The 23,506-nt window shown below is 37.8% G+C and overlaps 5 protein-coding genes across 6 annotated transcripts; 2 read left to right on the forward strand and 3 right to left on the reverse strand.

Moving 5' to 3' along the window:
- The first annotated feature begins 696 nt into the window (after positions 1-696).
- LOC110153341 (proepiregulin-like) lies at positions 697-3,939 on the forward strand. 2 transcript variants are annotated; one of them, XM_020917216.2, is made up of 5 exons: positions 697-904; positions 2,524-2,601; positions 2,687-2,843; positions 2,916-3,062; positions 3,480-3,939. In XM_020917216.2, exons 1-5 carry the CDS (start codon positions 865-867, stop codon positions 3,544-3,546), a joined length of 489 nt encoding a protein of 162 aa, XP_020772875.1. In that variant the 5' UTR covers positions 697-864; the 3' UTR covers positions 3,547-3,939. The 2 variants fall into 2 exon arrangements, with proteins under 2 accessions (XP_020772875.1, XP_020772883.1); XM_020917224.2 differs by having other exon boundaries at positions 702-904; positions 2,699-2,843.
- Positions 3,940-5,295: 1,356 nt separating this feature from the next.
- Positions 5,296-10,464, forward strand: LOC110153576 (proheparin-binding EGF-like growth factor). Its single transcript, XM_020917486.2, has 6 exons — positions 5,296-5,688; positions 6,137-6,313; positions 6,606-6,834; positions 7,222-7,392; positions 8,336-8,457; positions 10,137-10,464. Exons 1-5 carry the CDS (start codon positions 5,652-5,654, stop codon positions 8,436-8,438), a joined length of 717 nt encoding a protein of 238 aa, XP_020773145.1. The 5' UTR covers positions 5,296-5,651; the 3' UTR covers positions 8,439-8,457; positions 10,137-10,464.
- Positions 10,465-13,425: 2,961 nt separating this feature from the next.
- LOC110165562 (granzyme K-like) lies at positions 13,426-15,171 on the reverse strand. The gene is made up of 5 exons (XM_020930789.2): positions 15,041-15,171; positions 14,819-14,963; positions 14,592-14,742; positions 14,163-14,435; positions 13,426-14,071 (listed from the first exon to the last, which is right to left on the reverse strand). The coding sequence occupies exons 1-5, from the start codon at positions 15,099-15,101 to the stop codon at positions 13,922-13,924; spliced, it is 780 nt and encodes a 259-aa protein (XP_020786448.1). The 5' UTR covers positions 15,102-15,171; the 3' UTR covers positions 13,426-13,921.
- Positions 15,172-17,617: 2,446 nt separating this feature from the next.
- Positions 17,618-19,023, reverse strand: LOC110165459 (granzyme A-like). Its single transcript, XM_020930691.2, has 5 exons — positions 18,868-19,023; positions 18,620-18,764; positions 18,380-18,536; positions 17,998-18,273; positions 17,618-17,885 (listed from the first exon to the last, which is right to left on the reverse strand). The coding sequence occupies exons 1-5, from the start codon at positions 18,926-18,928 to the stop codon at positions 17,739-17,741; spliced, it is 786 nt and encodes a 261-aa protein (XP_020786350.2). The 5' UTR covers positions 18,929-19,023; the 3' UTR covers positions 17,618-17,738.
- A 379-nt stretch (positions 19,024-19,402) lies between these two features.
- Positions 19,403-21,992, reverse strand: LOC110155454 (uncharacterized). The gene is made up of 5 exons (XM_020919560.2): positions 21,522-21,992; positions 20,871-21,233; positions 20,466-20,777; positions 20,292-20,384; positions 19,403-20,218 (listed from the first exon to the last, which is right to left on the reverse strand). Exons 1-5 carry the CDS (start codon positions 21,604-21,606, stop codon positions 20,118-20,120), a joined length of 954 nt encoding a protein of 317 aa, XP_020775219.2. The 5' UTR covers positions 21,607-21,992; the 3' UTR covers positions 19,403-20,117.
- Between the last annotated feature and the right edge of the window lie 1,514 nt (positions 21,993-23,506).

A 23,506-nucleotide genomic window follows, 5' to 3' on the forward strand; every position in this document is an offset into this window, starting at 1 on the left:
ACGTTGTCAGTTAATTAGCTGCGCAAGAAAACCAGGTAAGTTTGGGGTTGTTACGGACAACTAAGAATGTGAACATACACGCTGAGCCAATTTTGGAATGAATGAGCTATAGAGTTTGCATTTTTATCGAGGCTCCTTAGTTTGTTTGCTGTATGATTGTTCTAAAATCTAAAATCAATCGGCGGATGGCGGGCGGGTGCAGTTTTGAAAACCTTCGGTGCAAAATGGACAGCGGGCGGATGATGAGTTTTGTGTCGCGGTTGCGGATGAAAAAATAGCCCATCCGCGCATCTCTAGTTCACAGGCAACAATTTTGAGGATACATGGCCATATAAAATATTTAATTTTTGTTTTGAAATGTTTATTGCTAGTATGGCAGCTATGGTTAATTTTCATCACCCTAAAACCCACGAATATGTCAATTTTTTTTACACATAATTTTACACCTAATTATAAAAATATTATTAAAACACAATGCAGTTTACAGTGTGGCTTTGTATAACATTTCAAGTGCCCATTTAATGGCACTCCTACTCAATCTCCTGCACTAAATCCCTGATTAAAGCAAAGATCTGTTCGTAATCGTAGTGCAGGTCACAGTAGTGGGTGACTGTGGAAAGCCTACAAGCCCCTGCTTGTCTCACTTCCGGTCCTCCGGGTCGTGCCTCTCCATGAGCACCCACCGTGACACCCACAAGGAGAGCATCCCATGAGTGTGTCACCACACCCACCACAAAGAAGAGTTGAGGTTTGCACATCCCGCCGCAGACAAAAGCGTGTCCTCAGCCTTGAGTCCGCTAATAGTTTTATTACAGTCTGAGTTGGTTTAGTTAAAGCGTCTGCCTGCGTCTTTTCAACTAGACTATGAGGAATAAGCAACTCTCCGTGCTCTTGTCATTCATCTGTAAGTTTGATTCTATTTGTTAAGGCTTCGCAAAATCAATATAGGCCTATATTGCTATATTTTTGAGGGACCAAACCGAGTAAACATTCTGTGTTTTTTGTTAAAATGCATACGCCTTTTAAAATCCATCTTGCCTATTAAGGACTGGAAAAGGCACATGCATTCGTGTGTGTTTGTGTAGCCATTTTTAACATGAAAAACTAGACCCAATATGACATTGTACACAACGACGCGTTAACATTATTAATTGATTTCATTTTTTATTTATGCACTTTTTACGTTGTGTAGAGAAAGTTGTTTATAATCATTCGGCTATGTGGTAGCTGAGTAGTAAATATTTAGAAGCATTTCCCCATAGCCCTGTAGAAGTACGCACATTTCGTTTACAGACTTGTGGATGAATCTGATCCGAGTGGAAGTTTTGTGGGTGTAAAAGACCACATACCTGTGTTAATGAGTCTGAGCTCATTCCAGACCCTCGGGGATGCAGGATGTTGGCTCTAACATCTGAAATGGAAGATCTCCACTCTACTGTTCATGAACTGAGATTTCACAATGCATTTTTCAGTCTTTTGTAAACTATTTGTAATAGAGGTGGGGGTATTATGCAAAATTATAGTAATGGTAACCCTAATAAAAATGATTAAGAATTTAAACAACAGAACATGCAGTGTCTTCCAAACAAGTGCACAAGATGATGTTCCTGCACTTTTGCTGTAGATTAAAAAAATTTTGTGCAAAAGTTGAACATCGACTAAGTGCCATTTTAGTAAAATATTAATAAATTGCTATAATATTGTCTGAATTTTGTCATTGGGACAATGTCCTAATATATTGACAATAGGATTTGGCCCTTCCTTTGTTGATAAACACATCAAGATGCACTTAATATTATGATAATTTATTATTATTTTGTGTCATATCTGGCTGAGTTCCCAGGGAACATGTTTGGATTCTGTTGTATTGGTGGGGTAATTCTGATGACATACTAAAGATGATTAACACTATGATTAACAGAATAACAGTTACTTGGTCATCACTCAGGTTTCAGGGTGCACTCTCATTCATCCATAAAGAGACCCACCCAACAACTCATCTGCTCCTCTGCTCCCACCAAAACACTAAAGGCAGATTCTGTAATAATCCTGATCATAACTCGATTTATGCCAGTCCTGACCAGCTCTCATTTGCCTGTGCTGGCTGCAGGAATGTGGGCGTCTGCAGAAATAGTGCCATTAAAAGACTTTGCAGGCTGGTACAAGCACAATGTCTTTTTAACTCTGCCGCTCCACTGCGCACTGTATTCCAGAGGGTACTCTTCAGTGCCCAAAACCCTCTATAGAGTGCAGATGAAATCTCCAGAGGGGGGTAGTAGCCAAAGTATTTACTCAAGTAGTGGCGCTGTTGCTTAATAATAATAATATTACTATGGCTGCATGGTTAATTACTGCCTAAAAGAAACCACAATTGCCTTAAGTGCGATGCAAAAACTGCAAACATAAAAATGTCTTAAAATGTCTTGTTCATACAACAAAATAAAACTGATGTTTCACAATCTGTGAAGGGTGGCTCATGACTCATGTCACATTTGCTGGTAATGATGTGTCTCTCTTCAACAGATGCTGTACTTCTCTGGCCTCCTACACAGACCAAAAACACCCCTCCCAGAGTATCCACAGGAGATGTCACCTATGCAGGTACCCAATTGCAAAAATCTTGTTTCATTGTATCTACTAATACAGATCTATGTCAGTGTCAGTAAGTCTGGAAGTTTGACTCCAGTGTCCTCGCCAGGTGATACCTTTGACCCAGAGCACGAGAGAGGGCGCCCTCATGTGGCGAAAAGATCCATACTGAGCTGCGACACTTCGTTTGATAACTACTGTCTTAATAATGGCCAGTGCATGTTTATAGTGGACTTAAATGAGAATCATTGCAAGTAAGCATTGTTTTATTTACATAGTAGTGTCTTGGTATGATTTGTTTGAGAGAGAGTTTCTTGCTGTTGCAGATGTGAGCTGGGTTACCTGGGCAGTCGCTGTGAGCAGCCACAGCTGGTCGTCAAGCCCATGAAGCAGGAAGAGCTGGCTCTGATCATTGTCTGTGTTGTTCTGGTGATTTTAGGCCTCGCTGGAGCCCTCTATTTCTTCTGCAAATGGTGAATAAGACTAGAATCATTACATTCATTATGAATGTTCCAATTTTTTACATTATAAGGAAGAGACCAGGTAAAACAACTCTTAAGAGACAGGCATTTTTTTGTCAATTAATGCACACACAAAAAAGAAAACTATGATTAGTGTTTATTTTCATGTTGAGGAAAATAGTTTACCTTGCCACTACATTTGACTAATGCAACCAGTACGGTTATACAGTATAGTATAGTTTGTGGGATTTCAATGTTGCACATTAATTTACATAATGTATTTTCAATGAGCATTTTTCAGTGTGCAAGAGACTATCCAAAGGACTAAACCCTGAGATGTTTCTGATACATCGAGTCAGACTCACGATAGATGTGGGATTTTCAGGAAAAAATGTCTTATATTTTACAGAATGTTGTCTTTTGGTACAGGTACAGAAGAAAGCAACTTCCTCAACAGCAGAAGCGACTGAGATACACTGCAGTGCAGATCGCTTAAACCTATGGGATACCACTTCAACCCTACACCCACCATTTCAATTAGTCTAACTTTAATGAATTACAACAGGATGTTTTAGTTTCTATCTACATTTTATTTATTGAGTCTTAATATAATATGACTTGCTGCAAAAATGAATGTATTATAATTTATTACATTTTTATTCACATTCACAAAAATGTGCAAAGTGTCAAAGACGTGTGTAATTTTTGGATTCTTTTCAGTTTGTTTTGATGTTCTTGATCGTTGGCAAGGTTACAGTTTTGGCTGCTTGAGATTGTACTACTAAAATTCAAGAATTTTACAAAATGTGACTAATAAATGAAAAATATGTATCACTTATGTGTAATTTGAACAATCGGCGCATTAAATAATGCCACATGCAACAAATAAGATTCTTAAACCTTTTTGTTTATGAGCAAACAAATTATGCTAATTTGTTTCAGTTTCCATAAATACATTTAGTTATTCTCAAACTAATGGTAGGCATCTTGCCTGTGCATTTCTAAAAGCCTCTAGTTAGATTCAGTGAGGTTTTTTATCATGCCATTAAAGTCTCTTTATGTGTTCTGTATGTTAATAATGCCGGAGACAAAATTAAATATTAACCCAAATCCTATTTCAAGCACACTTCAATAGACATTATCAGGCACCATGAACTTGAACAAAACCAAATGCTGGAAATTTGACATTAATGAGTCTAGAGGCACTGATTTGTCTTTTTCATTGCCATATATAGTTACATACATTTAGGTCAGTTTCCCTCTGGGTATTATGTAGTAACATATGTGGAGTAACTATGTTTTGTTTGTCTGAGATGTATCAAGAAACAACCTGAACATGGAATTAAAGCAAACTAAATAATTCTCACTTTAAGGGAAACATGAAAAGACATTTATATTAAAACTGTGTTGAAAATCCAATTGGTTATTTGGGAAATTCTGGTGGCTGCAATAATAAATACCCACAATGTGTAACAAATGTTTTCTAAAATGACCACTTCGTACAATATTCATACAGAAACAGTGACTATCAGAAGGCTGAAGTCGTCCTGGTTGTTTGCACAGTACATATGTGTGTCATTATAAGTCTTATTTGATCTATAGCATCACCTGTAGGCTACAAGTATAAGTAAGTTTTACTTTTTCTATTGTGTTAAGTCCATGCTTCAAGCCTATTATAGTCTGTAGTTGTCTCACAAAAACAACCTCCAACCAATGTCTGGAGTTCCGTGCATACCAGGTCCACGGGGAGGGGATAGCCTCTGCTCACAGACACAACAAGTGCAGAATGAAAACAAATGTGCAGCATCCACGCCCAAGCCTCAAGGTCTTTGCTAATTTATATGGACGAAAATAGAAACAGAAGATGTCCTTACAAAGCACTTACTGATTAATCAGCCTGAGGTCATTGTAACTATAAACTAATCTCATATTTCCTGGATGCATGGATGTAGTGAATGCATGGTTTGGACCTTATTGGGATATGTGAGTGGCCTGCCATTACAAATCTGAGTTTTTAGTTTAAACTTCATAATCCCAATATGTCCATCAAATCATTGTGATTTTTTAAATCAAAAATGATTTATTTTTATTTTATTTTATATATTTTGAAACAATGGATCTTCCTGATTATACCAGTGAAGCTTGCTTATGCAACTGTAAATTGTGTAACTGTGGCCTTTTTTCTGGACATACAGGGGAAGCATGAGGAAGCATGAATATTAGAGAGTGACCACTGCGGTGACCTGAGAACAGACCCATTATTCTTGGACAGAAGTCACGAGTCACAAAACATCGGATGTTAAGTGCATTGCCTGGGGCCGTTCATACACTCACCTTTGCTTGTGGTCACTTTTGGAGGCTCATTAAGCTCCTCATACATGCACACACGCACTCACAGCCCCCTCATGCATACTGTGCCAACATGCAGACACACACCCTCACTAAGCAGAGGCAGGCGCTGGCTATAAAAGCTGCTCCCAGTGGAAGGTGTGAAGCACAATCAGACCAGTCCAGCTGAGCACACAGACACAGAGACACACAGAGACACATAGAGACACATAGAGACACATACACACACACACGACTCCTCTGCACTGGGATATGAACACTCTCGTCTTAACCTGCCTCCTGTCCTGTGGTGAGTACAGACCTGTATTTGGACAGCTTTTGAATCAGTGAACTGCAGCACAGGGGAAACAGGAGATAGTGCAAGACGAGGCTTGTCACATTCAGCTATTTCTCGGCGAAGAATTTTTGTCTCAAGAATTTAGCCTCTGGCTATAAAAAATATCAGATAAGTCAGAAAAAGTCAATGTTGTCAATATGTTTTAATGTATGTATTTATTGTTGCATATTTAACATTTTTATATTTTTATGTTATCCGTTATGTTAGGTTTACCATAATACTAAGTATTAGTTAATATGTCAGCCTACTTTATTATTATTTGTATTAAATAAATGTCAGAAGAACAGGGGTTGAAACAGTTGAAATTACATTTTAAAAGTGAGACTCTAAGTGAACTTTGACCTCTGTCCCCTGCTTGTTTCTTACATTTACCTGTTACCTTCATGTTTGATGTGTGCAGTAGTGAGCAGCGCTCTGGGTGTGTGGGGTTCAGAGGTGACCTTCTCCACAGAGCTGAGTGGAGTGACGGGGGGTCCAGCGTCGGGAGAGGGCCTCCACAGTCTGAATGACGATGAAGAGCTGGAGCTGGTGGAAGTAGAGGAAGAGCCCTCAGGAGCAGCACACCTACCACCTCATGGTACTGGGATACCCAAATATTCCATCTCAACTCAATTTATTTTACATTATGGTATCGTGATTTTGTAATTTTCACCAAAAAAACGACCTGAAGCTTTACACCATGATTGTGAGTGTGAGTTCTATACCACCATTTTAGAGGTGACCAAAACATTTTTAATTATATGGCTATTAGGACTTGATTTGTGTTATACTACTCAAGCATCAGAATGAGAAACATGTGCTTGTGCCAAATACATAATGATAGTAATGAATTTTCAGTCTTCTAACATCCCCCTTCTGTTTTTCTACAGTGTTGAATGTTCTTCAAAATGAGCGAAAGAAGAAGAAGGGAAAGGGCAAGAGGAAGAACCATCACAGAGGTAAAAGCACCACAGTCCTAAACCCAGAGCACATGTACCACACGAGCGGGTACACTTCAGCCATCATCACCACAGAGGACCCCTGTACCTCCACACACCAAGACTACTGCATCCACGGACACTGCCACTACCTGGAGGGTCTGCACGAGCCTGTCTGCATGTGAGTACAACACCTTACTCTATACTGTTATGATAAATACTCAAACTGTACACAGGAAAAAGGATAGAAAGAAACAGTTGGTCCTTTGTAAAATCATGTTTTCCAAAACTAGCTATGAAAATATGGCATTTTTTTTCCCATTTCTCACCTACATTAAAATGTTTTGAAGATGTTTATAATATGCCACAAAGCTGCAAACCAGTGCGCTCTTTGGGACAAATAAAGTTACTGATTGATTGTTTGAGGATTGGGTCTGGCTCAAATAGTACACTTGCTCTTAGTTGTACCTCATGTCACAATTCGCATACAGGGATTGCAAACACATTACTAATAACTGTGTGTGATCATTGTGTCCGTAGTTGTTGAATATTTTGCCTCTTGCTGCAGCTGTATGAAAGGCTATATGGGGCTGCGCTGTGGGATCCAGACCTTGGAGACTAAAGTGCCTTCAGAAGACGAGGACAGTGGTCCGGAACTGGTCCAGACTGTGCTGGTGGTCATCGCTGTGGTTTTGTCCATCATCAGCTGCGCCGCCATCATCCTTATGACCTGTGCCCAGTGAGTATACTCTATTGCTGTGCTTCAGTTTAAATCATATTTTATAGTCCAATAGTTATTTAATACTTTTGGGGACAGTTAAAATTCATATTGTTGAATGCAGAATTGTGTTATAATACAGCTATGTATGGAGTTTAATCACTAAAGGAAAGGATCAGGTTCATTTCTGTCATTTTGGATATTTCATGGCATAGTGCAATGTTCTCAATAGGGAAAACAGGTTCTTGACTTCCATCTGGGAGTATGACATCCTCACATTTTAGAAACTGAAAACCACCAGTCGCTAATCATAATGTTTTAGTTGTAAAGGTTCATATGCAGTTCAGAAGTTACATTAAGTTATTACACTAAACTTTAACTGGCCATAAACACATTATAACCTCTCTTTATCTGGCTCAGTTACACATCAAAGGCAGACACACAAACACACCCAAACACACCTTTTCTACGCAAGAACTGCTCACTCACGTCACCTTCTACAATGAATTTACTAGACCATTATACTGAACTGTAATGATGTTTTAATTGTATGTATGTCTAAAATTAATGCAAATACAACTCTGGGGCACACTCACTCAGAGATAGCTGTTGCCATGTCATCCTTTTTATCAGTGTGTGACTAAAGCATAACTCACAGTATCTGTAATCAGGGTCAATAATTCACAAAGTCAATAGTTCAGAGAAATGCAACATAATCATCTGTAACTGGTTTTATTTTTTACTGTTCAGGTTACAACAAAATGAATCTTAACTTATTATTCATTCTAGGAAATACTGACCCATATAAGTATAAACCTACAGAAGGTCAAACAACAGAAAAAATTCTTTCACCTGAAGTCAAAGCCATGAAACTGACACTGTCTTGGGAGCCTCACATGGGAAAATCCAGTTTGAAAGGATGACCTGATGGTAAAGATTAAGCTTTTGTTTCTTTTCTTTGTAGTTACAGATCTCATAAAAATTTCCTGGCGTCATATCTTGGAAGTGGGGGAACAGCAAAAGAACAAGAGAAACTCCAGAAAACCCAGAGTGATGCGGTGGTGTGAAGTGCCAAGTTGTTGCCAGGTATGAAACTAGTTCTTCATCATTTTGACCTATTCACCCACGTTTACATAAATACAGCACCAACTTTTATTTTTAATTTGTGGACTTCTACTTTCTGATATGTTCAGAGTTCAATAGTTCAGTGTAGGTGAAATGTTATGTAAATTTCAGAATACTAAAGTGAGATCTCTGACTTTTATGAAAGACTAACAATATCAAAAACTACAAGTGTTAAACATTTTAGAGAAAAACATGGACATGCATAAAACTTGAAGATGTCATTTTTCAGCCCGTTTTCATGTTTATTGAACCTATCTATGTTCATGGAGACAAGCAGTTACATGTCAGATCTGTGGAGAGAGGCAATCCTGCTCAGAGTATTTAGAGGTATATTGGGCAACCAAGGTAATAATAAATGCCATACTGCGGCACATTCCAGGCAACGCAATAACATGCTTTCACATACACTCCATGGAGACAAGCAGAATCAACATCACATTTAATTCATTGGACAAGTGTGATGTACTTATTACTGGAGCAAATGTGTCAAAAGAAACTTAATTATAAAAAAAGCATGATAACTATCAATGTGTTATAGTTTTAAATGATCAGCTGCAAAGTGATGTCACTAAATAATTAAATTCATCATGTTCCTTGGATCTTAAATAGGTCATAACCAAGATTTTGCCAATGGCATATTACGCCTACGTGTTTTTTTCTAATATTACGCAATCTTACTCTCAATATCAAACACGTGTAATTTCTAAACAGTAGACTATTTCCTTAAAGGGATGCTGTAACCTGGGCATTGTAGGGATGATGTAATGACCACTATTCCAATTCCAATTAAGGACATCATCCGGACCTGACTCGCATGAGCCTTAATCCAAAGAGGAAAGAGTTAGGTTCCTGTTGTTATTGTGTTGCTTGTTGAGTAAGGACAATTGCATCATGTCACTTGGAGTCCTCAAAAGTGTGGACTCGGTTGCATACCAGCGTAAAGAATAACCTGTCATTCATAAATAGCACCACGACTGTTGGTTTGTGGATCGATTTTAATCACGGTACTTACATGTGGTCAGCTCTGATACACACTCACTCACACGCAGCCTCTGCCGTGAGCGAAAACACTTGAGCGTTACTATAATATTAGTTTAATATTATGTGCCTGCCTGTAGTTCACAACATATTTTGATGCAATCATACCCAGTTTTTATATTTATTTATTTTTAATTTACACTGTGCTTATATTCTATGAAAAAAAAAATGCCTATAGTCTATAGCTAGACTCTGCAACATTTAGGGTAAAATGACTGGGCTAGCCACAGATCTAACCTGTAACTTACTCTGGTGGCGTCACCTGCTTATCTGCATTAGTTAGATAAATTGCATGAGTCAGATAAATTAAATGCCATACTGTAAATATTCCAGGCAAAGCAAAAACATCTCCATGGAGACAAACAGGTGGCTGAATCCAACACATAGTGCACCTTTAAGGGTTCAGAAAATATCAGGAAAAAAAAATATTTATTTAAAAATAAGTCAACTAGTTTTAGAATTTGTAATGATTGAAGACAAATTATAAAACACTAACTGTTCAATACTAATACTACAATTCTAAAACTAGCAAGCTCACAATGAAACATCATAATGTATAATACCATCATTCATCTTCCTTTCTATTGTATGTTTATTTCCAGAGAGTTACACCTTGAGAAGACCGAGCAGCCCAGCAGATCCTGAGGATGTGTGATGACTGTAGAGATGGCTGCTTTTGTAGATGCTGTTAAAGAATGATCTGAAGTCTTTATTAGAATGTAATTTATTGTAGTGTGGTTATTTATTGCTAAAATGCCATTGAACTGTATGTACTGTATGTGGATGCTGAGCGTTCACTTTTCTAGAAGTTTATAGCTTTTTTATTTATTGCACTGCTGTTGTTATAGGTCAGACAAACCCTTTTCATCCAAGTTTGGAAAAGGGATGGACAATGATCACCAATAAAATATGTCAGTGTTATATTGAAAATGTGTTGCTTCATAATTAGAATTTTATTTAAATTCCCATCTATATGAAAACTCTGGTGATGACTATGGGATGACATAGATTCCTTAATTTACATCCAAACCTGACCATTTGGTAATGACTCTGCCATAATCCTAATTTTAATAACCCGGTGTAGCCAGTATAAAAGCACTGTGTGTTCAGTCACAAAAGGCTCCGTGGCTGGTATATGCCCTGTGTGAATTGAAATTATTATTTGCACAAGGCAACAATAAAAATGTTTCCACTGAACTCTCCCAGGACTGCGTCTGAATGAAACGGGTGTGCCTTCTTGGAACTATTTGGAAACGTCAAAGTTATTTAAAATTAAATGTATTTTTGTGCTGCCCAAAATCACAATAAATGTCACCTTGGAGGGCTCAACAAAAGCGCTTTATCTTTAACCATCATGACATCAGAAAAACTGTGAAATAGCCATTAGTCAATATCAAATAAGAAGGTTAACCAACATTTACAGGAACCAGGCAAAACTTCCTCAGACTATTACTCCACACAATCATGGTATAACCAATAGTCATGGTGCTGTGGTACAGTGGTTCATGAGCTCCTTCAGATGGTATTCAGATTCCTCTAAAGTTCAGATATTTGCAAAATATATTTGTCATTTGGACCTACATTTCTGTCCTCCTTTAGGTTGGTCCTTATTTAGAACTAGAATAGCAAGTAGTCTCATTGTAGATCTGGTTTGGCTCGAGGTTAAACCAAGAATAACACAGGTACTCGAAATAAAAATATTTTCTTATGTGATGCTTTGTGTGAAATGTTTGAGAACAACAGACCTATACAAATGCAGGTGTCCGTGTGCTAAAGTTAGTCTATAAATCACGCTGATCTGTAAATAATGAAATTAATAATAGTAAAACCCAAGCAAAATATAGTGCTTCTGGCTCTCAGCTTTTATTTAAGTAATATTGTTTCTGTAAAACTGAGTATTTTCAGGAGAAATCAAAGCTCCTGATTTAATACAAAATCAAGATGATTTTCTGATCCAGTCTTCAGACCTATATCAGAATAATAAATAAGAGCAAAATGGTAAGTACGTTGGGCCTGGAAAAAAAAAAAAGATCTCTTGAAGAAAACATAATTTAATCCATTTGTGAAGCCCGATGAGATTTTAGAAAACAGACAGAGGTTTATTCTTGTTACAGCAGATATGGACAGGGCCTAGACCTACCCTGGCCCCTAGTCTATGTCCCCCAGAGTATTTGAGCTCTTAGTATTTATACAGAAATACAAGTTACATACATATCAACGCAGAGTGACACTTGCTGGTGCTAATCAAATTAAAATACATATGAGGTCAGGTAAGACAACACACAGTTTCCTGTGGGGTGTGGAGACAGTTGTGTCTTCTGAGCTTTTACACATGTTAATGACTGGTCTGGGCCTCGGGTAGAAATCACATTACTTTACACAAAGACAGATTGAGTGAAATCTTTCTACAATATAAATTTCCATCAGAGGCCAATAAAAGTGAATCTTGACAACAAATAGGTTGACACACAATTCATATTTGTAAATGCAAACATACTGCCCAGGTTGGTTGTTACTTCCTGTGTGTGTTGACAATATATAAGAGCCCTCTACAGGCAGCAGTGGTTATGACTCACATATTTTCTCCTTTTGAAGTTTGAATGATAGCATGCTAAATTGTTATCCTTTTTAGTTAATAAACCTCCCTACAAATTCCTTTGTTGGTTTGGACTGCATTATACTTTCCTACTTCTCTAAAAGTTTTCATATTCACAATCAACAGGTTTCCACTTTAAAGTTTTCCTATTACACTATTTTCTGATCTATGTATAATGTTGTTTCATCATTAGAAGTTTTGTTTTGTTTCTTTCACACATGCTTTGACTGAGTTCTTCTCTCAAAAAGGAAACACACGGTTCCACCTTGTGATGTCATGTTGTTAAAAAATGCTCTACTGTGTTTTGAAACTCCATATACCTTCATTAGAATAACTTTAATCATTTCAGATCTGAAATTGCCAATCTCTACTGAGGTAAAGAGAAAGAGTAGCTGCTAACTTGAAATGTATCACTTCATGTCATCATAAGGTGAAACAGAGCATTTTGAGCTTTGGAGATGGAGACAGACTAATAATAAGAGGTTACTCAAACATGGGTGAATAGAACAAACCACAACTCCAGGTCTGTTTTTGATGAGGTAACAACATTATAAAATGTCTTCAAGCTCACAAGAGTCTATGTTGCGTAATATAGGACCTTTAATAGTAATGGGACAAGGCTATCTCAGACCATTTTCACACTGACCCTACCTGTGAGAAGTAGGATTTTGGTGATATTTAATATGAATCCTATGATTCAAGTCAAAGTCAAAGTGAATAGCTTTCTCTCTCATGCAGTTTTGTGTTGTGTAGCTGTTGCATCACAACCAGAAAAGGTGTGCTCAAGTGGGCAACAGCGTAAGAGATGTTATTGCATTAAAAAAAATTCTCCATGGGCATGAGCTGTAAACTGTCATGTTAATGACCTTCATTTCCTGTATAAGAAATGTGGGTGTGGTGTCTTTTATACTATCACTGAATCAAGGTGGGCCCAAGGTGTGGCCATGGAGACACGGTAAATACTGCTGGTGTGGGTATAGTTGGTCAGTCCCACTTATAACTCACATGTTGTTCAAATAAAAAGTGTTTGCTGGAATTTCCTGGGTGTGGTTGTACTTTTACACCTGAACAGATTAGTAGCTATAGCTTTTCTAGTGAAAATAAATCACCTTTAGTGCCAGTGTCCATAAAGCACCTGTATGTGTGATTATAGATGCAGGTCATTTAGACAGGCATGATTCTGTACCAGCTGTGCCCTGCATGGTTTAGAAACAATGAAGATAAATAGAGTTGAAACTAAAAAGGCCATATAAACCTTTGACTAGGTTCAAGCTAAATAAAAGGCTAAGAAACTATTCCATTCATTGACTTTTTATTTGGTTAAAAAAAAAAAAACTGACACAAGGTAATGATTAAGCTCTAGTATCAAAAGTCTGATAATGTAGAGCATAAAGGTGTGTCATTTGCTACAGCACAGTAGTGAAAAGGTAGACACAACAAATAAACATACTACAACATTAAAGGAAGTGAGGTTCACATGAGGACACACACTTCATGTAAAAGCTCAGAACCTCCACATTTCACTCACTGAGCTGCAGAGGCTGCACTAGTACTGATTCATGATTGTGATTAGCTCTGGGTGCTGGGCTTTAAGTAGTGAGGATTCAAATCAGTAAAAGACCTTTTAAATCAGGATTACAACTGTCATCAGAGCTATGATTGATTTGAACATGTTTATCTTGTATCCAGAGACACAAATAGGTCATGATTATTGAATTTTAAATAAAGATCTTTTGGTTCCTTTAACAGAACTAATGAGGAAGAATAATCAAATCAAGTAGAATGGATTGCCTACATTTTCATCATTTGTTTGATCCATTTCAGTTTTTCTTTGGTGAGAAAGGTGTACACTCCAGGCTTCATGATGATTCCACAGTCTTGTCCAGTGGAGGTAATGCCAACAAGATTTTCTTTGCAGAACAGTGGTCCTCCAGAATCTCCCTGCAACACAAACCATGTGACAATGTCCACTGCTGCACTTATAACATTTTTAAATGTCTTGTGAATCTGGTTTAAATCAAAATGTTCTCACTTGGCAGGAGTCTGCAACATTGGTCCCATCTGAGCCTGCACATATGTGTCCTCTGGTGATTGTAGGGTTGAAGTTGTAGTACTGCTTAGAGTTACACTTGACCCTGTCGATCACAGTGACATTGACAGACCTCAAAACATCTGAGCCTTTGGTAAACGTACTGTTAGTTTTGCCCCATCCTGCGACTAGGCAGGTGCTGCCAGGTGCAGGATCCACACTTTTACGCAGATGCAGCACTTTCACAGTGTTGGTCTCAGTTACATCTTCATCGAGCTACAACAATGCAGAAACATAATAATATAGAGCAGTAATATGCATAAAGATTTTGTAATCAATTTTTTTTGTAATCAACAAAGCACTTTTGTCAGGTACATTTTTTTTATTACACATTAACTATGTGCAGATGTGAAAAACCATCAATGTCTATACCTTAATCAGCATGAGGTCATTGACTTTCTCTTGTGAATCGTAGCAGGGGTGTTGAATGTAGTTCTTCACTTTTCTGATCTGTCTTGAATCCTTTTCTGCTATTTTGATGTTGTGTACACCCAGCATCACTCTTTTAATTTTAAAATCATCTCTAACAGTAACATTAATTATATGTATTAGTAAATAAAATGTACTTTTATATTTGTAAAATAAACTCAAACAAGTACTTGTAACAGTGCGCAGCAGTGAGGACCCATTTTGGACTAATCAGCGTTCCTCCACAAATTGGTCCTTGCTTGTTCTCCAGCAGAGCCATGTAGGGCATTGAGTGAGGGACCACTTCTTTACCATTGATAATCTCAACACCATCGTCTGTAAAACATTAAACAGTATACATTTTGTCCTATTAAAATAATAATTTTACATATACAACAATAACTATTACTCACTAGAGCAGACCAGACACGAAGCACAGAGCAAAAACACAAATGTAAATCTAGGATGAGTCATTTTCTCATCAGTGACTCGTAGACAGGAGAAAATAAGGGCTGATCAGCTGAATTTCAGTTTTAAAGAGTTACTGACCCCATTACTCCACCTACATATACTGTGAAATACACAGAGTGAGCGTATGAACTGAGGGTGGGGCATGGGCACATGACTTATAATGCATATATATAATGTACATCAAGTCATCCAATAAATCTAACCCTACCTAAATGAAGAACATTTGGGGAAAAAGTATCTGCAACAAGACAAACCTTATTGATCCACAGGGGAAATTATTTGGACACAGTAGCTCACACATCACAATATAACATAATAAAAAGTAAGAAATATAAATAGTAATAATGATTTCTAAATAAATAGCAAGAAGATAGCAAGAGGCAGGTGTCAAATAAGACATAATTATATAAATGTATATGAACAAGTCAAAATAAAATAGAAAGATAAGTAATACAATAAAATGACATTCTTTCATATTAACCAACATCTTCTGAGACCTTTTCAGAGCTAAGCAGCATGACGCAGGTGAATTTGTCTGTGACCCCCTATTTATGAAAATGTCTGTGGTTTGTGTTTCTCATTCATCTCTCTCATCAGCTGTGGTGAGGTGGAGGCACTCAGCAGTGTGCACAGCATGCGTAAAGGAACCTTTATGAGTTGAGATGATTCAAAGCAGTTGTAGCTAAATAAATGTCATTTGAGAAAAGTCTAAAATTGCAGTACACAACAGTTCCTAACGCCCAACACAAGAGTTATTAATAAAGCTTTAATTTCCATCTCACAGTGACACGGACTCCAACATAACATGAGGTGAAGGTGAGAGTGGACTTAACAATAACTGCACAGAAGTGTTTCTTCCGCTGCTGCAGGAAGTACATACTGGGCCTTCTTGGGGGGGGAGTAGTTACTGGCAAGAACTTGAGCAGTTACAGGCAAGCATTTTGAGGTATTGGGTAATGTGATAGGGATGTCTGTTAGGGTGAAGAGGGAGCAGGTTGCTCTGATTTTACTGAAGACCACAGTCATCGCCTCTGTCTTCTGGGTGCTGATCTACCAGGTTGTTTCCACTTCACCAGGACACCAGTCAGTCTCCATTCTCCTGGCAGACTTTGACTCTCCAAAATGAGATCAGTGAGGGCAGTCATTTTTATTTATAATTCAAATATTTATTATGATTTCAATCTTAAAACAAAAACAGAACAAAACAAAAAGTAACACAAACAGTGAGGTGCAACATAAAAAATACCACAAAAACACATTTAAAGGTGCATTATGTAACTTTTTGGTTGGGAGTCTGTCATCTGCTTGATTATATGTAATTTCTCTGGCTGAAACGTTCCACAATATGACATTAAATGGCTCTTTTATTTTACATTTATTCAATTACAGGTGGTTTTACTGTTCAACAAGCTTTCAGACAAAACAATAACATCTCCATGGAGAAAAGTATTTGAAGGACCCTCCACCAAAAAATGTGCACAATGCACCTTTAACCTAAACAGCTGTCCATCCTCTGCTCCCATATTTTCAGTGCAGGAGTTTTCTCTATGTTGCCAAATAAGCCGGCCGCATTAACACTCTGAATACAGGTTTGTTCAGGTAGACACTTGTCCCTTGTCCATCCGCAATCATAGTTTGGGTTGTCATTTACAAATTTAAACAGTTAAATGGACTTGTGGCTGAATATGATGCAGTCACATGGTTTAAAAAGAGAAGAGCAGAGGAGAAAGCACACAGCCCTGAATGTCCACAATCTGCCCATTTAATGCTTATTTTTGTGATTATTTTATTATTTAAGTCTCTACTTCTACTCCAGTAATAATTATGTACTTGAATATAGTTTCTCGCTCTGACTTGACATGTTGAGGTCTGACCTTCGCGCATTGATTCTGAGAAACTGACACTTCGCATGCACCAGGGGTCTTGTTGCACCTACAGCATTGTTACCACAGGAACCTCTCTTAAGAACAATCTGTTGACTTTACATCCTTTCAAAACCACCAAGTAGCAAATAAGAACTATATTTTGCAGACAGTTGGCATATAATTCAAAGCTAATTATTATTATTTTTATGGCATCCTTAAGTTTATATATGTGCAATAGATACTGATAACATAATGCTATAGTTAAATAGGCATGCTAAACTGTGCAATGCATGGTTCAAAACTGACTGATCAAAACTGATGATCATTACACTTAAAATAAATTCAAAGAAAATGAAATGCCACATACACTTTTAAATAGTCTCAATGAATTAAAGGAGACTTCTTGAAATATGGAACTGAAAAAATGAACAAACATTGAACTTTTGGCCATGATCTAAAACACTGAATAATGACTGAGCACCATCTAGTGATAAAACATGTTAAGTGCACTGTGTCATGTCCTGAACTGTGGCCTGGATACTTCCTTTTGAGAAGAAGAAGAAGAAGAAGAGGACTTAAATACAAAAGACTCACACTGGCTATTTGTTTACTGTGATCAAGAAAGTCTCTGGTGATAAAAGCTGACATGTAACATTTTCATTTCAATCTCACAAATTTTATTTAAAATATAATATTTAACAAATATAACAAACATAAAAAGAGACTAAATTGGAGTGCTGGAAGAGGTAAGTAGCACGAAAAATCAGACCTGAGACTATTTAACATATTTTCTTATCCACTTAATTTGTTTTTCTGTGAGAAATGCATACACTCCCGGCTTCTGGATGCGTCCACAGTCTTCTCCAAAGGAAGTAACACCAACTAAATTTCGTTTGCAGAGCAGTGGCCCTCCAGAATCTCCCTGCAACACAAACCATATGTGACAATGTCAACTTAGACTTATAACATTCATTGCTTTTAATATTTCTTTGCAAAATTTCATATGAATACAGTTTAAATCAAAATGTTCTCACATTGCAGGAGTCTGCAACATTGGTCCCATCTGAGCCTGCACATATATGTCCTCTGGTGATTGTGGGTTTGAAGTTGTAGTACTGCTTAGAGTTACACTTGACTCTGTCGATCACAGTCACATTGACAGACATCAAAACATCTGAGCCTTTCTTCGCTTTGTTTTTGGTGTAGCCCCATCCTGCGACCAGGCAGGTGCTGCCAGTTGGTGGGTCCTCTACACTTTTACGCAGAGGCAGCACACTCACTGTCTTTGTCTCCTTCACAGATTTAGCAAGCTTATAGGACAGAAGTGCAAGAATATAGTCACAAATGAGTATGCATAAAGATTATACAAACATAAATGAGTATGCTTCAATATTACACAGACAGATGATTGGATACCTTTATCAGCATGAGGTCATTGACTTTCTCTTGTGAGTCATAACATGGATGTATAATGAAGTCCTTTACTTCTCTGATTTGCCTAGAATCATTTTCTTCATTTTTGAGGTTATGCACACCCAGCATCACTTTGTTAATGTTAAACTTCTTAGTTCCACTGAAATTGCATGAGTTAGTAAATTACAATTTAATTAGTATGTATATATTTTTTACTTTTTTGTTATTGACTTAGACAAGTACTTGTAACAGTGCGCAGCAGTGAGGACCCATTTTGGACTAATCAGCGTTCCTCCACAAATTGGTCCTTGCTTGTTCTCCAGCAGAGCCATGTAGGGCATTGAGTGAGGGACCACTTCTTTACCATTGATAATCTCAACACCATCGTCTGTAAAACATTAAACAGTATACATTTTGTCCTATATATAATAATATATATAATAATATATAATAATAATAATTTTACATATACAACAATAACTATTACTCACTAGGGCAGACCAGACACGAAGCATAGAGCAAAAACACACAGGCAAGTCTAGGAAGAGTCATTTTCTCATCTTCTTAGAGACTGATAGATTGGAAGAAATACTACCTGATCAACTGAGTTTGTTTAAATAGAAACTAACCCCTTTAGTCCATCTACATATGCAATGAAATATACAGAGTGGGGGGTGGGGGTTGGGGGGACTAAGGGCGGAACCTTTATTTACGTGACATGTTTGAGGTTTGTGTTTCTCATTTATCTTTCACATCAGCTGTGGTGGAGGGGAGGCAGTCAGCGGTGTGCACAGGGCTAGGATGGGGTCTATATAGTTTCATTTGAATCATGCTGATTCAGAACAGTCATATCAAAGAAATGCAAAGTCATTTGTGGAAAGTCACACCTTTCGGCTCGGAAGATGAGGTGCTGAAGAATCTAATCTGAAACCACACTGCTGAAATTAATTAATTTATTTGTTATTTCTATCAAACATTACATTACATCATGCTTAATATGACGTGCTTTGATACTTTACAAGGAGACATTAAATACAGTTTATGGTTAGACATTCATGTTTCTGTGGATAGGAGTTGTAACATATAGACATTGCTTGGAGATTGCAGATACAGAGCCAAGATCTGATTGCCAGGGGAATCCTGGCAGGAGAGGGGACCATGTACATGTTTTAGTGGATGTACATGTTTTAGTGGAAGGGAAGAATAGTGGATGTACATGTTTTAGTGGATGTACATGTTTTAGTGGAAGGGAAGAATAAAGCATCAGATGGAATCATATACAAACACGGGGAGAACATGCAAACTCTTCACAGCAAGGCTGCATGTCACCCTGAACTCAAATCCAGGACCACCTGTACTTACTGGGCATTTCAAAGGCGGCAGAAATATTTTGTCCAACTGGTTTAACCACAAGTCTAAGAAAAATTGTGAATTTAGTAAAGTATGATTCATTTCATGTTATGACCTATTCATGTGTATGTGGGTACAGTTGAATAATACAAAAATATGAACTTTGTTAAATAGTGAAGTCTCTTGAACAGTCCAGAGCTGACCACTTCAACAAAGGCACATCTTCTCATTTGTTTTTCAGCATCAGAATTTGCATAACAGGGCCAAATACATGTCACACTACTGATACATTGGCAGTACGCACTGGAGAGAGCTGGGAACAAACCCTTGGCCTTTTGATTAGAGGGTGAATGCTCTACACACTGAGCATTCTTATTTTTCAGTGAGCTGTTCAGCCAACCCTGCATGTTTTCAATGAAAACATGTTAACAGTTGTTTCCTCTGTAGGTGTCTCCATGAGTGACTTGTCCTGCTCAAACTCCTTCAGTTCTCCTACAGTTGGATAAGAACATAAATATGTGGAGCTCATACAGAACCATAGAAACTAAAAGTATATCGCACTTACCTTTTTTACATAATACATAGTACAGAACCCACAATGTAGGAGCCAAAAACAAAACTTTGATCCACTTATATATAATATGACGCATATCGTTTTCTGTAACAGAAAAAAGAAGAGTGAACACACTTTCACCTTGAATTATATGAAAACACACAAAGGAATTGCAAAAGATCCTACTTGTATGAATGTGTAAAGTAGTGGAGTCAGACAGAAGGGTGCGTATGCTCCCTGTTTGATTATCAGGTCTGATAACAGAGGCGGTGATGTTAAAGGAGTAGTTGGTGGCTGAGGTTAGGTTGGAGATGTAAACAGTGAAGGTGTCATTGGTCCCGGTGTAATGATAAGTAGAGGTACTGCAGGTATTGAAGCATGTTGTGACTGTGTAACTATGAATTCTCCTCTGCATGAAAGCAGACACATTCCAGCTCAAAGAGACACTGTGTAAGTGTGAGACCCATGACACATTCTGTGGTCCCACCATCAAGGGCCCTGAGAGCAAACAGCACAAAAGCTTTACAACTCAAACATCATTAAGCATGCTTGTTTTGGGTGAAATATGTATTATTTCTAATAATTTCTTACCCTGACAGACAAATGCATGTGGCTCATTACAATATCGGGAGCACATCTTCTTGTGTGTTGTCAACTTTGCTTCCAAACTTACACAGAAGCCAATGTTGTTGCTCCACCACTGCTTATAGAGTAGACTTTCCCCATCAACCCAAGTCCAGTTTTTGTCATTAATACGGAGCAGGCCGATCCAGAAGCTCTCTTCCTTTCCATCAGTTTGATTGTAGAGATGCCAATATTCTCTTTCTGTGTTCATGACAGCCAGGTCTACAAAATGTCTCAGACAAAACTCCCGGGATTGGTTCCAGGACATAGGCCCTTGAACCAGGAAGTAACGTGCTTCATCGCCAGCTACAGCCCAGCCATGGCACAGCACTGGCAATGAACAAAGAACAAGGTGATCATATAGGCCATTGTATATACTATATGCACACAATATAGAAACATCAGGAAGGGGGAATAAAAATCCAAAATGTTGAGCTGTTTCAACTGGAGTGTGCTGTCAAACTAAACATGTGCAAATATTAGTAAAGTGAATAGTGGCTGTTCAGTTTGGTAATTTGGCTCATTGTACGTGCCAAATTATAAGAGGAGAATGTGATTATTTGTAATTAAAGCATCATTTTTAAAATGAAAACCAGAGAATGTCATGTCAGTATTTACCTAGCACGGCCAGCTGCTGCAAAAAGTGTGTCTTGAAAAAAAGCTCCAGCTGCCAGAATATATCATGTTGTTGCTGTTTCCCCATCTCCAAATAGAATATGCATGTTGTTGAACTCCCAGATTCCCTCCGTATCCGCCTAGCATGGACCTTTATACTATGAGAGCTGACGTACAAAATGCAATGATGCAAGTTGGGCTGAGTGGGCGGAGGCTAGAGTTGTTCACCAATGTCACCAAGTTTATCATTATCCATTACAGTCTTGCATAATAGTCCAATATCACACAAAACTGAATCGTGTGAGTGTTTAGCTATGTTATAATGCTATCACCTCTTCAAAAACATGCCTGGAGTTGTGTTTTGTGTGCTCAAACTAGGGTTGAATTATTTTTACTGACTGTATTTTGAGCAATATGAGATACCCACGTAAAAGGAGCCCAAATGTTGACGTTTAGATTATAAACCCTCAATTAAACATCTGCTACTCCTGCTTAAGAGCTGCATTAGCTTTCAAGTCAGACATAGCCACAAGTGTTATTTCTATACAAAACACAGAACAAAATGACTAAAGAACTATTTTTAAAAGGTAGGTCAAATTGTATTTATCAATGATATGGGATTTCCTGCATTCTGATGCACTTTGTGTGTAATATTTACTTTCAAAACAAAATCAAAAAAGAAAAAATGGGCTTTTGCACAGGATTTGAACAGATTAAAGAACAATAGTAAAATGCAAAAACTTTTGAATTACTTTAAATATTAGGCCCTAGAGAGCTAAATAAAGTAAATACTATTTGTTATATTACAAACAATAAAAGAATAAATAAAACATACCCTAAAGATTATTTTCCTAAACATTTTTTAACTCAGTCAAGTCTCACTCTTTAGACAGTGGTTGGGGAGTCCTTCCACTAGTAAATTAACTGTTAGTTCAGAATATGAATAAGATACATTGAGGATCTGACACTGTGAAGGAAGTTCACTGGGTCAGCTCTCACACAGTGTCCAGCTGAAAAGTCCCGACGCACTGATTTGATTTGATTTGACTGATTTAAAGGTTGTTCTATAAATAGCACAAAAGCTCCACCTTCTCCTGAGTTATTTATAGTCACAAAGGTTTAGATAGTGATATCCCTGTGAATGATTTAACACTTTCCCAAATTCCAGTGCATATGATATCACTGATATCTCTGATGCCACAGTACTGAACAATTTCCGACCCATCTCAAATCTGCCGTTTTTTGGCAAAGTCCTTGAAAAAGCTGTTTACCAACAGCTTACGAACTTTCTCCAAATGAACAACTCCTTTGATGTTTTCCAGTCAGGTTTTAGAGCCCACCACAGCACTGAGACTGCTCTTATCAAGGTGACAAATGACATCCGCCTGAACACTGATGCAGGCAAAGTCTCAATCTTGATCCTGTTAGATCTGAGTGCTGCTTTTGACACTGTCGATTATGGGATCCTCTTACAGAGACTAGAAGACTGGGTGGGCATCTCTGGTACTGTACTAAACTGGTTCAAGTCCTATCTAGAAGACAGGAAGTATTTTGTTGAAATTGGAAACTGTGTCTCAGATCACATGGCCCTGACCTGTGGGGTGCCTCAGGGGTCAATCCTGGGCCCCCTGTTGTTCAATCTCTACATGCTGCCGTTAGGCCAGTTAATAAGCAGCAATAACGTGTCCTACCACAATTATGCAGATGACATTCAGATCTACGTCTCTCTGGCAGCAGGAGACTATGGACCAGTGGACTCACTTTGTCACTGCATCCAACAGATCAGTGTGTGGATGCAAAACAACTTTCTCCAGCTAAACTCTGACAAGACTGAAGTCATAGTGTTTGGTCCACAGAAACAAAGGGACAGTGTCAGGAGTCACCTCCAGTCTCTCTCTCTAAAACCTTCAAACCAGGCAAGAAATCTAGGGGTAATAATGGACTCAGACTTGAACTTTAACAGCCACATCAAATCAATAACATCTGCA

This window comes from Boleophthalmus pectinirostris, unplaced genomic scaffold, assembly GCF_026225935.1.
Source record: "Boleophthalmus pectinirostris isolate CB_2022bp ecotype Guang Dong unplaced genomic scaffold, ASM2622593v1 HiC_scaffold_4, whole genome shotgun sequence".
Taxonomy (NCBI): Eukaryota; Metazoa; Chordata; class Actinopteri; order Gobiiformes; family Gobiidae; genus Boleophthalmus; species Boleophthalmus pectinirostris.

Bases quoted from the DNA above. Each gene is read 5' to 3' on its own strand.
- LOC110155454 (XM_020919560.2), bottom strand. From the start codon at position 21,606: ATGGGGAAACAGCAACAACATGATATATTCTGGCAGCTGGAGCTTTTT. The intron at 20,778-20,870 runs GTAAGAAATTAT...GTTTGCTCTCAG, and splicing joins ACATGCATTTGTCTGTCAGG to GGCCCTTGATGGTGGGACCA. The intron at 20,219-20,291 runs GTAAGTGCGATA...ATCCAACTGTAG, and splicing joins CTATGTATTATGTAAAAAAG to GAGAACTGAAGGAGTTTGAG.
- LOC110165562 (XM_020930789.2), bottom strand. From the start codon at position 15,101: ATGACTCATCCTAGATTTACATTTGTGTTTTTGCTCTGTGCTTCGTGT. The intron at 14,436-14,591 runs GTATAGACATTG...GCATTGTTGTAG, and splicing joins ATGACCTCATGCTGATTAAG to CTCGATGAAGATGTAACTGA. The intron at 14,072-14,162 runs GTGAGAACATTT...TTTGTGTTGCAG, and splicing joins ATGTTGCAGACTCCTGCCAA to GGAGATTCTGGAGGACCACT.
- LOC110153576 (XM_020917486.2), top strand. From the start codon at position 5,652: ATGAACACTCTCGTCTTAACCTGCCTCCTGTCCTGTG. The intron at 6,835-7,221 runs GTGAGTACAACA...CTCTTGCTGCAG, and splicing joins CTGCACGAGCCTGTCTGCAT to CTGTATGAAAGGCTATATGG. The intron at 7,393-8,335 runs GTGAGTATACTC...TTTTCTTTGTAG, and splicing joins ATCCTTATGACCTGTGCCCA to TTACAGATCTCATAAAAATT.
- LOC110165459 (XM_020930691.2), bottom strand. From the start codon at position 18,928: ATGACTCTTCCTAGACTTGCCTGTGTGTTTTTGCTCTATGCTTCGTGT. The intron at 18,765-18,867 runs GTGAGTAATAGT...AATGTTTTACAG, and splicing joins TTCGTGTCTGGTCTGCCCTA to ACGATGGTGTTGAGATTATC. The intron at 18,537-18,619 runs GTACTTGTCTAA...ATGCAATTTCAG, and splicing joins ACTGCTGCGCACTGTTACAA to TGGAACTAAGAAGTTTAACA.
- LOC110153341 (XM_020917216.2), top strand. From the start codon at position 865: ATGAGGAATAAGCAACTCTCCGTGCTCTTGTCATTCATCT. The intron at 2,602-2,686 runs GTACCCAATTGC...GTTTGACTCCAG, and splicing joins AGGAGATGTCACCTATGCAG to TGTCCTCGCCAGGTGATACC. The intron at 2,844-2,915 runs GTAAGCATTGTT...TTGCTGTTGCAG, and splicing joins TTAAATGAGAATCATTGCAA to ATGTGAGCTGGGTTACCTGG.